The sequence below is a fragment of the Sorex araneus genome, chromosome 11, assembly GCF_027595985.1.
Source record: "Sorex araneus isolate mSorAra2 chromosome 11, mSorAra2.pri, whole genome shotgun sequence".
Taxonomy (NCBI): domain Eukaryota; kingdom Metazoa; phylum Chordata; class Mammalia; order Eulipotyphla; family Soricidae; genus Sorex; species Sorex araneus.
Window position 1 is genome coordinate 22,189,973 of NC_073312.1, and position 15,538 is coordinate 22,205,510.

At 38.2% G+C, this 15,538-nt stretch overlaps 1 protein-coding gene across 1 annotated transcript in view; it reads left to right on the forward strand.

Moving 5' to 3' along the window:
- CFAP43 (cilia and flagella associated protein 43) overlaps positions 1–15,538 on the forward strand; it is a 108,401-nt gene that overhangs the window by 16,192 nt on the left and 76,671 nt on the right. Inside the window, exons 6-9 of the mRNA XM_055119179.1 lie at positions 5,703–5,859; positions 6,459–6,529; positions 8,710–8,841; positions 12,049–12,168. Of these exons, the coding sequence (XP_054975154.1) occupies positions 5,703–5,859; positions 6,459–6,529; positions 8,710–8,841; positions 12,049–12,168 (480 nt within the window). The remainder of the gene's footprint in view (positions 1–5,702; positions 5,860–6,458; positions 6,530–8,709; positions 8,842–12,048; positions 12,169–15,538) is intronic.

Consider the following 15,538-nt stretch of genomic DNA (forward strand, 5'->3'; position numbering starts at 1 on the left):
CAGGGCAGGTTCTGGCATGAGGTGCAAGAAGGCTGAAGAATGCCACTTTGAAGGATGACAATTATTCAGTTGTTTAACTACAGAAAAACGACTTGTTCCTTGTCATAGCACAGATCTTAGCCATTCTTAGCCACACTGGGGCAGCAGAGTCCAAACATACATCAGACTTTAAACTTCTTCAATTTGAAAAAATGGCTCTGTGTTTAATGTTTGATGTTCAGGACCTCAATTTTTCAACTATCTCAAATATTTTTGTTTTTCTGCAGTAAATTTCCATAGGAGCCCTCATCTTTCACATGCTTATAAATAAAGGGACTTCCTGGGTATCTTGTACTCAATATATTTTAACTTTTTTCAAAAAAAATTTAATGTTAAAGTTTGACATCTCTAAATCACACAGAGGCTGGCATTTAAATTAGAAATTCATTTTGCTCATGTTATTTTTTTTTTGTGGATAAAGAAGAATGGCTCAGTTTTTTTTTTCGTTATGGGTCACACCCGGCAATGCACAGAGGTTACTCCTGGCTCTGCACTCAGGAGTGACTCCTGGCGGTGCTCAGGGGACCACATGGGATGCTGGGAATCGAACCCAGGTTAGTTGCAAGCAAGACAAACGCCCTACCTGCTGTGCTATCGCTCCAGCCCCTGACTCAAATTTTATTTATTTATTTTTTTTTGCTTTTTGGGTCACACCTGGCGATGCACAGGGGTTACTCCTGGCTCTGCACTCAGGAATTACCCCTGGCCGTTCTCAGGGGACCATATGGGATGCTGGGATTTGAACCCAGGTCGGCCACGTGCAAGGCAAACGCCCTACCCGCTGTGCTATCTCTCCAGCCCCCTCAAATTTTTTTGATTCTGTTCTTTCCTTTGAATGACATTTATGTGACCTGGACACCAATGGCAAGGAAATTAGTAATGACTTGGATTATATATATCTTAAAAATTGACAAACTGTGACTTTTACAAAATTATAAACATTCATGTTCCCATGACCACTTGAAGCTAGTATTAGAAGAGCAAATTATATAGGCATTAAAATAAGCCTGTGTTGGGGTGAGAGAGAGTGCAGCAGGTAAGGTTCTTGCCTCGCACAGGGCAAACCTGGGTTAGATTCTTGGCACCCCAGATGGTCTCCCGAGCACAGCCAAAAGTGATCCCTGAGCACATCTGTGTGTGGCTCCCCAAAACAAAAATCAATAAATAGGCCTCTGTCACAAGACACTTACTTAGGGGGAGAAACAGCATCCTCTGTGGAAAAGGGGAAATAAAAGATGTCACCTGGGAAGAAACTGTATCCCAGGTAATGAATCTCAAGTGTATGGAGTTTCCTTTTCTTATTGGCTTCTCCTGTCCCCAACATTTTAAAACAAGTTGCTGAGTAGAAATCTCTTTTATGAACTCCTGTTTTCAAGACCTATTCAGGTGCTAATGCATTTTAAAGCCACATGAAGGAGTTATACATCAATTGTTCATATTTAAATTTCAAGTGATCAGAATGTTTGGCTTATGATTTCAGGTAACTGAACAATGGAGTAGCATTTTCAACAAATATTCTATTACTAATCTCTCTCTCTCTCTTTTTTTTGTAATGTCCATACCCTTGCAGTGTGTATTTACTAAATAAAATCACTAAATAAAATTTACTAAATAAAATCCCGAGGTGGCTCTCTTTGTTCAGTAGTCTCCACCGCTTCCCCTACCCCAGGGAGGCCAATGGGGAAGGGAGGACAAAGGAGGGAATGAGGGCCAGGCTGGTTGGTGTCAGTTGCAGTTTATTCCAGTCTCCTCTCCATTCTCCTCTGATTCTCCCCTTCGTGATCCCTCTCATCCTACTCTTGGGTCCTACTCCTTCATCCTTCTCTTCCCGGCTTCTGCCTCCCCATTCTACTTCATTCACCTCCTGGATCCCACTTCAATCTCCTCCTCGCCTCCCCCCCACACCCACTCTTACAGTCTTAGTTAAATCACAAAGCATTAGGAGTTGGGGTTTACACATAGGTGTGGTCTCACAATCAACAGAGATAAAGTCCTTCCTCAGGGGAAGCTTCTTCTAGGACAGATTTTCATCCAATATAATGACTCTCCCAAGACTGAAATTCCAAGTATGGGTGTTTTTCTCCTTTCCTTAGTCCAACAAACATACATTCATAATATTAGTCATTTTGTATGGACACAGTGAGAGATACATTAAACTTATAGAATCGCTCTCCTGTGGCCATCTCAATCACAGACTACAGTGCTCAGGCCGGATTAGTTTTTCCTATCCCTAGCAGGATCCTAATCTCGTTGTTACTTTTGGATCATGACAGCGTTTATCCATGACCATGCTCTTATAGTTGAATATTGTGGTGCTTTGGCCTGGCCCATTTTGATGCCAGGGTAGCTCACAGCTTGCCCTGGGTCCATTCCGTCTCTTGTCTGGACACTGTTTTTGGGGTGCTAGGAACTAAGGGCAACTGAGGCTTAAGTTGAGAAAGCAGATGCCCGGGAGTGAATGTTATTTGGAATCAATTAACTCCCAAGTTACAAAAGCATAATATTAACCATCTTCGTGTGTCTACACAAAAAGGACATTGCTTTAAAGTAAACTATGCAAAAGACATAAGGAGAGGAGAAAGGAAATATATAACTTACAATACAAGTTCTGTGTTCTTAGAAGGATCTGACCTTAAAGTTAACAGAGTCTGATTAGGGGAAAAAGGTGGTAAGACTGGTTGGGGAAGAGAGCACAGAGAAGAGTTTACAGATAAGCAAAGGAATGGGAGTGACTCGGGAGCACTGTGATGGGTGGGTGTAACCCAATAAACCTAACCTTCCAGTGGCAAGGGAGAAAAGACAAACCAATGTTATTCTATATTGCAGGACCTAGCCTACTGATGCAAACTAAAGTTTGGACCAGTGGTGTTGGGAGACTCCCAATTCTATCCTCAGAGGTGTTCAAGGGGCCATGTGATGCCAGGGATCGAACTCAGGGTCTAGAGTGTATCAGGCATGTGCTCTTGCCCCCTCAATATTTCAACAAATATTTTATTTCAACAAATATTTTAAAACTAGATTGGCACCTCTTTTTTAGTGATTCTCAGAATTTTCAGAATTGACATTACTGTTTCTGATTACATAATATTGATTATGCTTCTTTCACCAGAAATCAGTTGCTTTCTCAATGATGTTCCCCTCCTGTATTTTCTAATTCTGGAATTTGTTGATAATATTTTTTTCAGTAGGGGTTATTCTACTGAGAAAATGGACCCTTCAATCTTGGCATATTGCCTAGTACATAACCAACAATTAATAGCTGTTAAAATTACACAACAGACTTATACAATTGAGAACCTAAAAATTAGAACTCGTTACTTTGGCAGTACTACTTTGGGTTTATCTTGTATCTAAAAACCTTCCCATGTTTTAACTCAGTATTTAATATTTAGATAACTTTGTATGTATTAGAAAGGTGGCATTTGCCTACTCTGAAGAGCTTCGAATAAAAAATTACAGGTTTCACTATTTTCCAAATCTGGAGCCAATTCCAACACTTCCTTTTTCTCCATAGCATTTTCAACCAACATTCTATATATTTAACTTCTTATTTTCACTCTGTTTCATATTACCACAAAGATGTAAGATCCTTGAAATTCATGATTTTGTGGTTGGTTTTCTTCACTGCTGATTTCCTATGCCTAGAATGTGCCTAAATGTTATGTGTCTACTATTTGTTGGATAAACTACAAACTGAAAGAATACAATAAACATGGAACACTCAAGAAATTTAAGACTCCCTGTTAATTTGACCAATAGCTTATTTAAATTCTTTTTGGGGCCAGAGAAATAGTATAAAGGTTAAGCACTTGCACATGACCGAAACTGGTTTGAACTCCCACAGTTTTATATGGTCCTCTGAGCACTGCCAGGGGTCACTCCTAAGTACAGAGCCAGGAGTAAGCCCTGAGCACCACCAAGTGAGACCCAACTTCCCACCAGTAGAATGTCTATGGTATACTAGAAATTCTATAATACTGTAAAATAATGATGGGTGACTGATAATAAATGGAGGGGAGTGCTTTCTTTTTTAATGGGCAAAGAATGACTAGGGTAAAAATAGACATGTAGTTAATGAAATTCTAAATAATAGTATACCACATTAGTAGCTCTAAATGTTATGGGAGAAGCAAGAAGGGAGGGAGGGAGAGAGAGAAAGAGAAAGAGAGATTGTTTAAGTAGAAAGAAAGGGATACCACGGTGCTAAAAATGTTAATCAAGGCCAGAGAGATAATACAGTAGGTATGGCACTTGTCTTGCAAGCAAACCTGGGTTCAATCCCCTGCACCCCATATGTGATCCTGGAGCACAGAGCCAGGAGTAAGTCTTGAACACCAGATATAGTCCCCAAACCAAGAATAAAATATTAATGCTATGACGGACACTGTCACTGTCATCCCATTGCTCATCGATTTGTTTGAGCGGGCACCAGTAACATCCCTCATTGAGAGACTTATTGCTACTGTTTTTGGCATATCCAATATGCACGGGTAGCTTGCCCGGCTCTGCCGCGAGGCTATGAGGGACACATGCCCATAATAGGTGCCACAGCTACCTAGAACTTCAGGAACCAGAGCAAAGTGGTTCTAGGAACCCCCAAAGGCCTGCCCTCTGCAGACAGAAAGATGGAGCAGCCTCTGCCTTGCAGGACACACTGGGGTATTGCCATGGAAGGCAGAGTTTCGTTCTTTTTGTTTTTACTTTGGCTTTTTAAAATTATTATTTTCCTCCTCTTCTTCCTCCTCTTTGCCTCCTCCTCCTCCTCTCCTTTTTCTCCTACTCTTTCCCTCCTGTTCCTCTTCCTCCTCCTCTTCCTCTTCTTCCTCCCCTTTACATTTCAAGTTAGTAAAAAAAAAAAAATGGGGGGTGAGTGGAGTAGGTCCACGCTCTTTTTTGTCACCTAGGCCAGCTTTTCTTTAAGCACATACCATATATATTTTGTACATTTATCTTTGAGTTTTTTATGGAGTCAAAATCAAGTCAGGGTCAGAATTTTAGGCACTTGTTTTGTATGCAGCTGACCCCAATTTGAACCCTGCACTGCAAAAACTCCAAACACTGCTAAGAGTGATCCCTAAGCATAGAGCCAGACTAAGCCCTGAGCACAGCTATTCCCCCCAGAAAAAGAACAAAATCTAGTCAGATGTTTCCTGAGCCTAATTAAAGAGATAGCAAGAAAAGGACAAGAAATTTTCTGTTCATGCTCCATGGAAACTACCCAGCAGGTGAAGGAGGCCAAGCTCTCCACAGAAACACAAGGAGAACCACATTCATCTCTGCCGAGAGCCAGGAGAGAAATGTTGACAGGTTTTCCCCAAAAGGGATGATTTTAGCTAGAAAATGACTTTTGAGATTGAAATTAATAAAGTTCACCAAGAAACAGTCTAAACATAATTACTCATAACTTTCACAAAAGTTTGTGACAATAGAACTTGATTTGTGGCAAGAACAAGGTTTTATTTCTGATGAATTAAAATGGGGGCAGAGTAGAGAAAGGAGAGAGAGGGAGCAAGGAAGTGTCTCCCTTAGTTCTGGGAGATAGCAGGACTCATGAATGTAAGTTCAAATTTATGTTTCTTTTCAGGAATCATTCTGATAGCTATTTCTCTGGTACTTAAACCATGATGCTGTTGTTAACACAAAATTTTTATCTTTTCCTGAAGCCTAAAGATGATTTGTTTTCTTTAATTCATCCTACTGTACATTGCTGGACTCCATCAAGCGACCTATATATTGGCTCTGAAGAGGGTCTTATTTTAGTGTTTAATGGAGAAAGCTCACAAGTGACTATCCTTAATATGATAGAAGAATCACAAAAGAGTAAGAAAATGCTTTATTCATTTGCCCAGAAATGTAGCCTACAGTTGATGATGGATGTTTTGTTCTATATTTTTCTCTTAAAGACATAGTTATTCTTCCTCTTTTATTCTATACTTAGTTGCCTTCTCCTGTAAGTCTTCTTTATAGCTACTTAATGTTTATTAAGTGTTCTGTGTTCTAGGCATTCTGATATTCTAATTGCATGTTTCATGTAATCCTCAAAATAGTCTTATAAGGAGTTAAAGTTTTGGGGAGGCATATATTAAATTTATTTCATTTACTTACTACTTGCAGGTTGATAATGTAGTTTTCGTTTTACCTGACCTGTTAAAATTTGAATGTTTACCTAAAAACTAAAAATGCATGTATTATGTAATTCCACAATGTTAGTTACACAGATCTGATGAACTTTTAAAAACTCCTGTGATTTGTGTAAGAAGTTTTTATTATTCATTAGATGGAATACATTCTACATATATTCTTAAATGAAGATGATTTTTGAAATGAAATGAATATTTCTAGAAAAACAAATGAAATGAATACTTTGTATTGCATTTTTAATTCCATGGCACCTGTTTGACCTTACTTTTCTTTTCCAGATCTAGGTAGAACTCTGATAGCTCCAGTGACTATGGTATATCAGAAGGGAGGAATGCTTGCTTCTGGACTTGTAATGTATTTTTAATTCAAAAAATTCTAAATATGTATATATAATTTAATTTGCTGCCATATACAATCATGAGTCTGAATTTGGAATGTCAGATTCTGCAAATGTATTAATTAAAGTTGTTTTTTGTAGGATGGTATGTCAAATTTTTGTATCATAAATTTTAAAATAATGTAAAAGAATGTTAAAATGAATGTCCATATACTTATTTTTTTTGCAAGTAAATAAAAATAGAATTTTATAAACCTACATGTACCTCTGAGTCTCCAAAGATAGTATAGTGAGTAGGGAACTTGTCTTGCATGTGACTGACCTGGGTTCAGTTCCTGGCACTCCATATGTTTCCCCAAGCTCTGCCCGGAGTGATCCCTGAGTGTAGATACAGGAGTCAGCCCTGAACACTGCTGGATGTGCCCCCTCCTCCCCAGAAAACAACAACAAAGCTTACAAAACAAAGCTAACACCCAGTATCTGTCACTCAATGACATGCCTGATTGTACATTTGATATTTGAGTTCAGTCATAATGGGCTTTTTGTCTAAACTTCAGTTTAGCCACTTGTACATGCTCATTTAACTCAATGTCCCATCTGTTTTAGAGTTTATAGTCTTAATTGATATTGATAGCCTTCATCTTCTTGTGCCAAGCAACAAACTTGGTGCTTTGTTTAGTATTCTCATTGGTTCTCCCAAGGATTATGTTAAGTCAGAATTGGGGAAGATAAAGGAACCAAGTCTCTCAGTCTTTCCAGCCAATTAGTAGAGAAGCTAGGATTGAACTGAGGAGTGTCAAATTCCAAAGTTTTTGCTTAGATTTGTTAGAGCACATAGTTTCAGTAAGCAGTAAAGGGGGCCATTCTTATTACTTTTCCATGCTCATGTCATCCATTGTTGCTGAGGTTTGTAGTGGACCAACCAATACCCAGGTCCACTGGCATCTCTCTAGAGACCCCTATTTGCTTTGTCTCTAATGTGCATATCATATTTCCAGGACTCAGGGATGCCAGGCATGTAGTCAAGATAAGAGTCATAGTTCCACCAATGGGAAGCAATCTGGAGTTCATAAACTTAACTCATTATGAACACTAACTCACACAACCTACAAGCACCCCATATTGAAACAAACTACCTTCCCTATTTGATCTGCATTTGTGGTTTTTATGACTCTTGTCCTCTGCAAGGCTATGCTTGGTGTTTGATTTTAAAAAGTGTTCGCATTTATCTGCTCTAACGAAGAAGGAAGGGTGGTTGTGAGTGTCACAAAAGTATCTTGCACTTATTCTCAATCCTCAAGTCCTAAATGCCTCAACTGTTCTGCAAATACTATTATTATAACAGGGTTTGTCTGATCGGTAAATTATGGGTGAATTTGTCCAAACCTTCTTCACAATTTAAATGTTTGCCTTGCATGTAGCCAACTTGGGCTTGATCCCCAGTATTCCATATGGTTCCCTGAGGCTTCCAGCAGTGATCCCTGAGCACAGAGCCAGAAGTAAGCCCTGAGCACCACCAAGTGTGGCCCAAAAACAAAACAAAACAAAACAAAAACCCGAAAAACATAATAAATAACATAAAACCCCAACCTGTCCCCCTTACCCCCAGCCGCCCCCCCCCCAAAAAAAAAACCCACCACACCTTGAGAGTAGTTTCAATCAACTTAAATCTCCATCTGTATTGGACATTTGAGCTGATTTTAGCTGTGTTTGAGAATAGATTAGGAGAAAACTAAGGAGCAAATAGCATACTCCCTACCTTCAGGTCATCTAGGGAGATAAGAAATGCACATAGTAGTAATTAAATAACAGATATTAACTAGTGTCCTTTGAAGTGAGGTGACTGTTCTGAATAAGCCATGATAAACTCCCTCTTTCAGTCCACCTTCTGTGTAATGAAGGATACAGTAAGATAGATGCTAAAGAAGTCTCAGAGAGGAGAGTTCAACAAAATTTTAGGTACTCCAAAAACCGTATCACTAAAGAGATAAAATTGAAACTTAGCCATATAACATGGTTAAAAGTTTCCTAAAAAAGGTAACGGCACAGCACATTCTGGACCATGCAAGCATAGATGACAATTCCAAAAACAAACAATAAATAGTGATCAATAAGTCCTAACTTATCTGATAAGAAAAGTATAATATTCTTTTGACTGATTTTCTGCATTTATCTCATTTTTTTGTCTCTAGGATGGCTTAGTATATTCTTGTACTATTAAAGATTTTAATTGTACTGTCAAAGATTTTCTTGAGATTGAAGAATCTTTGCAACATATGACATTTTCTCCTAATTACAAAGTGCTTTTGTTACAATCAAGTAAGGTATGCTAAATAGTGATTTCTTTAAAAAAAATAGTGATTTCTTGAAATAAATTTTTCAGTTATTTTATTGTTATTATTACTAATATAATTTCTTTTTTGTTTTGTTCTGTTTGGGAGCACGGGGGGGTGTGGCTCATGCTCATGTCAGGGGTTACTCTTGGGTTTCTGTTTAGGAATTGCTGCTGGCAGTGCTCAGGGGACCACATGGGATGCCAGGGAAAGTTCCCTACCCACTCTACTATCTCTCTGGCCCCTACTATTACAGTTTCTGAGGAATGAACTCATGGTGCATACTCTACTATTAACTATCCTTTCCTTCAGACATTGTGACACATGAAAGTAGAGTGTGTTGCATGATTTCCTACTATCTAGAACTTCTTAGGCTTCATATGACAATAAATAACCCATTGAAAAGGCTAAATAACAAATGAATTTTGTTTGTTTTGTGCTTGTAATTGATATTCATAGAACAAGGAAGTTCTGTGAACCCAGATAGCTACAGTGCAGCCACTTACCTAATTTTCTTTGTCATTTATTGCCTGTTTTTCTTATCTGCTGCCTCCCTTTTCATGCACACACTTCGGCATGGTATCAGGAGAGACTCCTGAAAACTCCCCAAACTCTATCCTTTTAGTGACCTGATGAAAGATGCCTTCTGGAAAATAAGCCCTGGAGCCTAGGCTCATTATAACTTGAAGCACTTCTCTTACTGGTGGGTCAGTTCAGGGAGATTTTAAGCCCTAGGTGAATCAAACCTAAGTCACCTGCTTACCTCTAGATTCTGGGACGACTTAAAATACCCAGAGACAGGCTGTGATTGGACATATAAAGATACTTCTCGAAGGAAAACAGTCTCTATAAGAGAGGAAGAGTAGAAGGGTGGGAGGTGGAGGTGGAGGTTGGAAATAAATCAGAATAAAAACTTAATGCTCACCTCAATTATACCATTAGGAAAGCTCCTAATTAATGATATAATCCTCAAAGGTCTGGGTGAGTAGTACTTTATATTGTTAGGTAAATATTTTAGCTGTATTGCAAATAAATGTGAATAGTTTTCCACCTAGAGGAATTTTAAGCATGGAAAGATTTTAGTTTCAGATAGTCTATGCTAACTAGGCCTTGATAAATAATGAGCTCAAAATATCTATGGTGAGTAGGAAACAATAAAAAAAAACATTCAAGTAAAAATTCATAGAAAAATGTACTAAGTTATAATTAAATGAATATGTTTAACAGAAGAATGAACATAGTTAAAGAATAAATGAGTTAGATAATGCACCAGAAGATGTTTCCAGAATGTAATTCAGAGATAGGAAATATAAGCGTGTAAGAAACATGACAGTTAACGGTGAAAAGATATAACATGTTTGATTGGAACCTCAGAAAGGTGAGATAACTGATTGCATGAATCAACAATTTAAGAAAATGAACCAATTCAAGGAGGGGTTATAAAGAGATATCTATACTTTGGATTAAGCAAAATTTGTTGAAAATTAAAGACAGAGAGGAATATCTTAAAAGCAAGCAAATGGCCAATAAAACCCCCAAAACCATGGTTATTTAAAGGGCTTTAAACTAGACTAACAAATGACTTCTCTGGTGTAGTAATGTCAAAAAGAGAAAGGTCAAATGATAGTTTCCATAGAGTGGTCATCAGCAAATTATGTCTTCATGGGTCAGAAACAGTCTGCTGCTTGTTTTTGTAAATAAAGTTTTATTTGAGGCACATTAAAAATACATTTTAATGTATTTTCTTTGTATAGTTAAGTAGTTGTGACAGAGTTCACATATTCTGCAAAGCTTAACACATCTGTTAATTTATAGACAAAGTTCACTGACCCCCATGTAGTGAAATAAGAGAACAATCACCTGGACTTCTATACCCATCTAAAAATACCTTTTTTTTTAAAAAAAAAATAAGTAAAAGGAAGAAAAAAAGGAATTTTTGACTTGGATCTGTTTTGTCCAGATTTTAGAACAATCCCGAACAATAACAAATAAAACATGAAAACCAGCAATTATCTACCAATTTGGAGATGCTATGGAGTTGTAACTTTTAAGTAAGCAAGAACAAAGCTATTTATTTTTAACTCATGAACTGAAGAACTCATGACTGGTCAAGAGCAGACCTCTGATTGCCAGCGCAGTGATCATATCACATAGCATAGTTACTTGGTAGAGATGATAGGATTTTGCCAAATGATAAATTTAGGATCTGAAAATAATGGAAGTAAAAAAGTGACAGTTTCAGTCATACCACAGTTTCCACAGAGACTTGTTAAAAGTTTACATTTGTGCCCACCAGGCTTTAGTATACGATAGGATTTGGTTAATCTGAACAACTTTCCCGATGTTCTAGATTTTCTACATAAATAGACAATTATTTTTGAAGTTCAGAACAAAAGTGTTTTATTCTGTTTTATAAATTAAAAATAGAGTTGAAAACAAGAAAGTTCTATATTCTTTTCACCGATTTTTAAAAAATGATGAATGAGTAGATAAATGAATCAATAAACAAGTTAAAATCTAGGTTCTATGTTCTTCGTGGCCAGGGACTTCTAGAGTTGAAGTTTGACTTCCCATCATCAATTCCATACTGCCTTGCTCACTATCACTATCACTATCACTATCACTATCACTATCATCCTGTTGATCATCGATTTGCTCGAGCAGACCCAGTCATGTCTCCCTTCGTCCTAGCCCTGAGATTTTAGCAGCCTCTCTTTACTCATCCTTCCCAACAGTGCCACATTAGAGGATCTTTCAGGGTCAGGAGAATGAGGCCCATCATTGTTACTGTATTTGGCATCTGAATACTCCACGGGGAGCTTGCCAGGCTCTCCCGTGCGGGCAGGAAACTTTCAGTAGCTTGCCAGTTTCTCTGAGAGGGAGAACTAGGCTATAAGATGTCATGCTGTCGCAAAGCAGCCGTGTGCACTTCCAAGAGCTTGGTTTTATAGTCTCTGGATATTGGCTGTTGATGGGATTACAGGGCACCAGGGGCAGTTTGTGGGTGTGGCTTCCTAGCTACTGGAAAATGGGGGATCTGCTCACAATAGGCATTTAATGAATAGAACTACGTACATAATTATGTTTTTTTTCCTCCCTATGTCTCTGTGTCTGTGTCTGTGTCTGTGTCTGTGTCTGTGTCTGTGTCTGTCTCTGTCTCTCTCTCTCTCTCTCTCTCTCTCTCTCTCTCTTTTTCAGGGATGTGTCTATATCTGCCCTGTGACTGAATCAGAGCCAGTCCTTGATAAAATCCTAGACTCTTGTGAAGATAAGTTTCACTCAGTCGACTTTATCATGCCTGGAAATGAATTCTTCTTGGTAAGGTATATACTGTTGCTTCACAGTAGGATTTTATTTTTTTATTTTTATTTATTTTTTTTTGCTTTTTGGGTCACACCCAGCGATGCTCAGGGGTTACTCCTGGCTTTGCACTCAGGAATTACTCCTGGCAGTGCTTGGGGGACCATATGGGATGCCGGGGATCGAACCCGGGTCGGCCGCGTGCAAGGCAAACGCCCTACCCGCTGTGCTATCGCTCCGGCCCCTCACAGTAGGATTTTAAAGTCTACTTTTTTGTTGTTGTTTTGTTTGTTTGGGGCACACGTGGTGGTACACAGGGATTACTTCTGGCTCTGTGCTCAGGTTTCATCAAACTGGATGACTGCATGCAAGGCAAACAACCCCTGTGCTATCACTCTAGTACTACAGTAGGATTCAAAGATGAAACTTTGTAAGTTTCTGTGCAACCTAATTTAAGTAGGAGGCAAATATGATAGAAATGTCCATCACTTCCATTATCAAATCTTACTCTCCAGTTAGAGTCTTCATATTATGACTTTATGAAAGCGAGTCTTTTAAAACGGCCAAAATAGTTGAAATTTTAGACACCATTCTGTTTGGTATCCATCATCTAAGCTTTTCAAATCTGATATTGAAACATTCACCAGAGGACACTTTTTCTGATACTCAATTGTTTGACTTTGGTCAAATTTTTAAAAATCTTTAACTTTAAAGATTATTAACAAATCCACTAAGATTGGGAGTTGTAAAAAAATACATAGGCAATAGAACAGATAAAATTTAGGGCTTCTTAGAATATTGAATCCTGACTATATGATTTTTTTCTTTGAGATGTTCACTGATAAGAATTATATATGTTTGGGGGACTGGAGAGATAATACAAGGGATATAGCATACTTGTCTTGCATGCAACTAGCCCTGGTTGAAATACCCAGCACCTTTTATGGTTCCTTCCAAGTACTACCAGGAGTCACTCCTTAGCACAGGTCCAGAAATAGTGTCTGACTACTGCAGGGTTGGCTAACACATCTCCAAAGAATGACTAATTATTAATGATTTTTTAGCTAATAACAAAAACCCATACAAAACTTTTATGTTTAGGATTTACATTTTCGATTTTGATCCTCATTTTTCTTCTATCTTCTGTAGTATTCAAGAAATAGCACTTAAATAGTATCCCATTGCAATTACTTTGAGCTGAGTTCAGTCTTGATCCTATAAAGAATAAAAGGTATTTTTAAAAGATAACAATATGAACTATGGATTTCTAGTCTGTCAGGTAAGAAACCTCATAACAGAGAAAAAATCCTGCACACTCTTAAAATCGAAAAGCTTAGACTCACCAGAGAATTGAGATTGTTCGGCAAAATACTTTCTACAAAATGTTAGAACAGACAAACTCACTGAGGAATGCCATCTCCAACAGCAAATGCCCAGAAATAGGAATTTCTATTGAACCAGGGGATTACAGCAGAGGGAAACTGCACATCTGAATCTTTATATGGGTAATCTCATGGGAAATGTAGTAACAAGAAGGGAAGTAAAATTAAGGACTCCCAGGGGCTGAAGTGATAGCACAGCGGGTAGGGCGTTTGTCTTGCATGCGGCCGACCCCCCGACCCGGGTTCGATTCCCAGCATCCCATATGTTCCCCCGAACACTGCCAGGAGTAATTCCTGAGTGCATGAGCCAGGAATAACCCCTGTGATTGCCGGGTGTGACCCAAAAAGAAAAAAAATTAAGGACTCCCAGAGGAAATTTTAGCTCTTTACACTAAAAATTACAACTCAGAAACAAAAACCATAACACCAGACAACACTTATAGCAAGTAGAAAATTCAACTTCTCAATATGTGTGGGATTTTGTACGTGAGTAGTATTTTGAGAGAAATTTATAGCATTGAATACTTGCACGAATTGGAAAAGAGACTTTAAAGTCAAGGATCTGGGGCTAGAGAGATGGTACAGTATGTGGGGTGCTTGCCCTGCACAAGGCCTGCCAGAGTTCATTCCCTGCATCCCATATGGTCCCCCGATCATTGCCAGGAGTAATTCCTGTGTACAGGAATAAGCCCTGTGCATTGCTGGGTGTGGCCCCCAGACAAAACAAACAAACAGAAATCAATGAAGGGGGAAATCAAAGTAGAAATGAAAAGATCCCTCAAAATGAACAAGGATGAAGGTACAAATGAAGTACAAGCTGTCATAAACCATGGAACACTGTGCGGCTGAGTGCACAGAAGTGTAGGTTTACATGAAGAAAGGGAAGAAGATAACTCAAATCAATGAACTAACCTCGCAGCTTGAGAAACTAGGACATGTACAACAAAACCCAAAGAAACTAGAAGGAAAGAAAATAATATAAACTGGAGCAGAAATTAATGACATATCAATTAGAAAACAATACAAAGGGTTAATAAAATCAGAAGTTTTTTTTTTTAAATAAACAGGATTGCCAAATTCTTCTTTAGGCTCAAGGGGGAAAAGAAAAAACTGGATTAAGGTAAATGAGGAAAAGTTACAACTCAGAAACCAAATATTATAAGAGGTTTCTATGAGTGACATATCTTTAAATTGAAGAACCTAAATGATGTGGATGAATGCCTAGAATCATATGTCCTACCAAGACTGAATTGGGAGGCAGTGGAAAACCTGAACGGATTAATCACAAATAAAGAAATTGAAATAGTAATGAAATTTTTTTCCAAGAACAAAATCCCTGGTTTAAATTAGTGACTTCTACCAATACAAGGAAGACTTACTACCTATACTCCTTAATTGCTTTCAAAATATTTAAGAAGCAGGAATCTTTCCTAAGAGCTTTTGTAAGGCCAACATTACTATAATACCAAAAGCAAGACAGATATTACTAAAGCAGAAGATTACAGACTAATATCCCCAATGAACATTGATGCAATGATCCTCAACAAAATTTTAGCGAATCAAATCCAACATTATAGCAAAAGGGATTATTATACTGTGACTAATCATTCCAGGAATGCAAGGATAACTCAATATATGCAAATTAGGTGATGTAATATGCCACATCAATAGGCAAGGTAAAAATCATATGATCATATCAATAGATGCAGAGAGAAAGCTTTTGAGAAGGTTCACCTTTCATGATAAAGAAAAAAAAAACTTCAACAGGCCAGAGAGAAAGTACAGTGGGTAGCCTTGCATGCGGATGACCCAGGTTCAATCTTCAGCATCCCCTATGGTCTCCTGAGTCAGCCAGAAGTAAGCCCTGAGCACTGCTGGGTGTGGCCTCAAAACAAACACCCCCCCCCAATAAAAATTTCAACAGAATAGGGATTGAAGAAAGGTACCTCAAGATAGTAATGGTCATTTATAATAAACCAACAATGAACATAATGCTCATTGGTGAA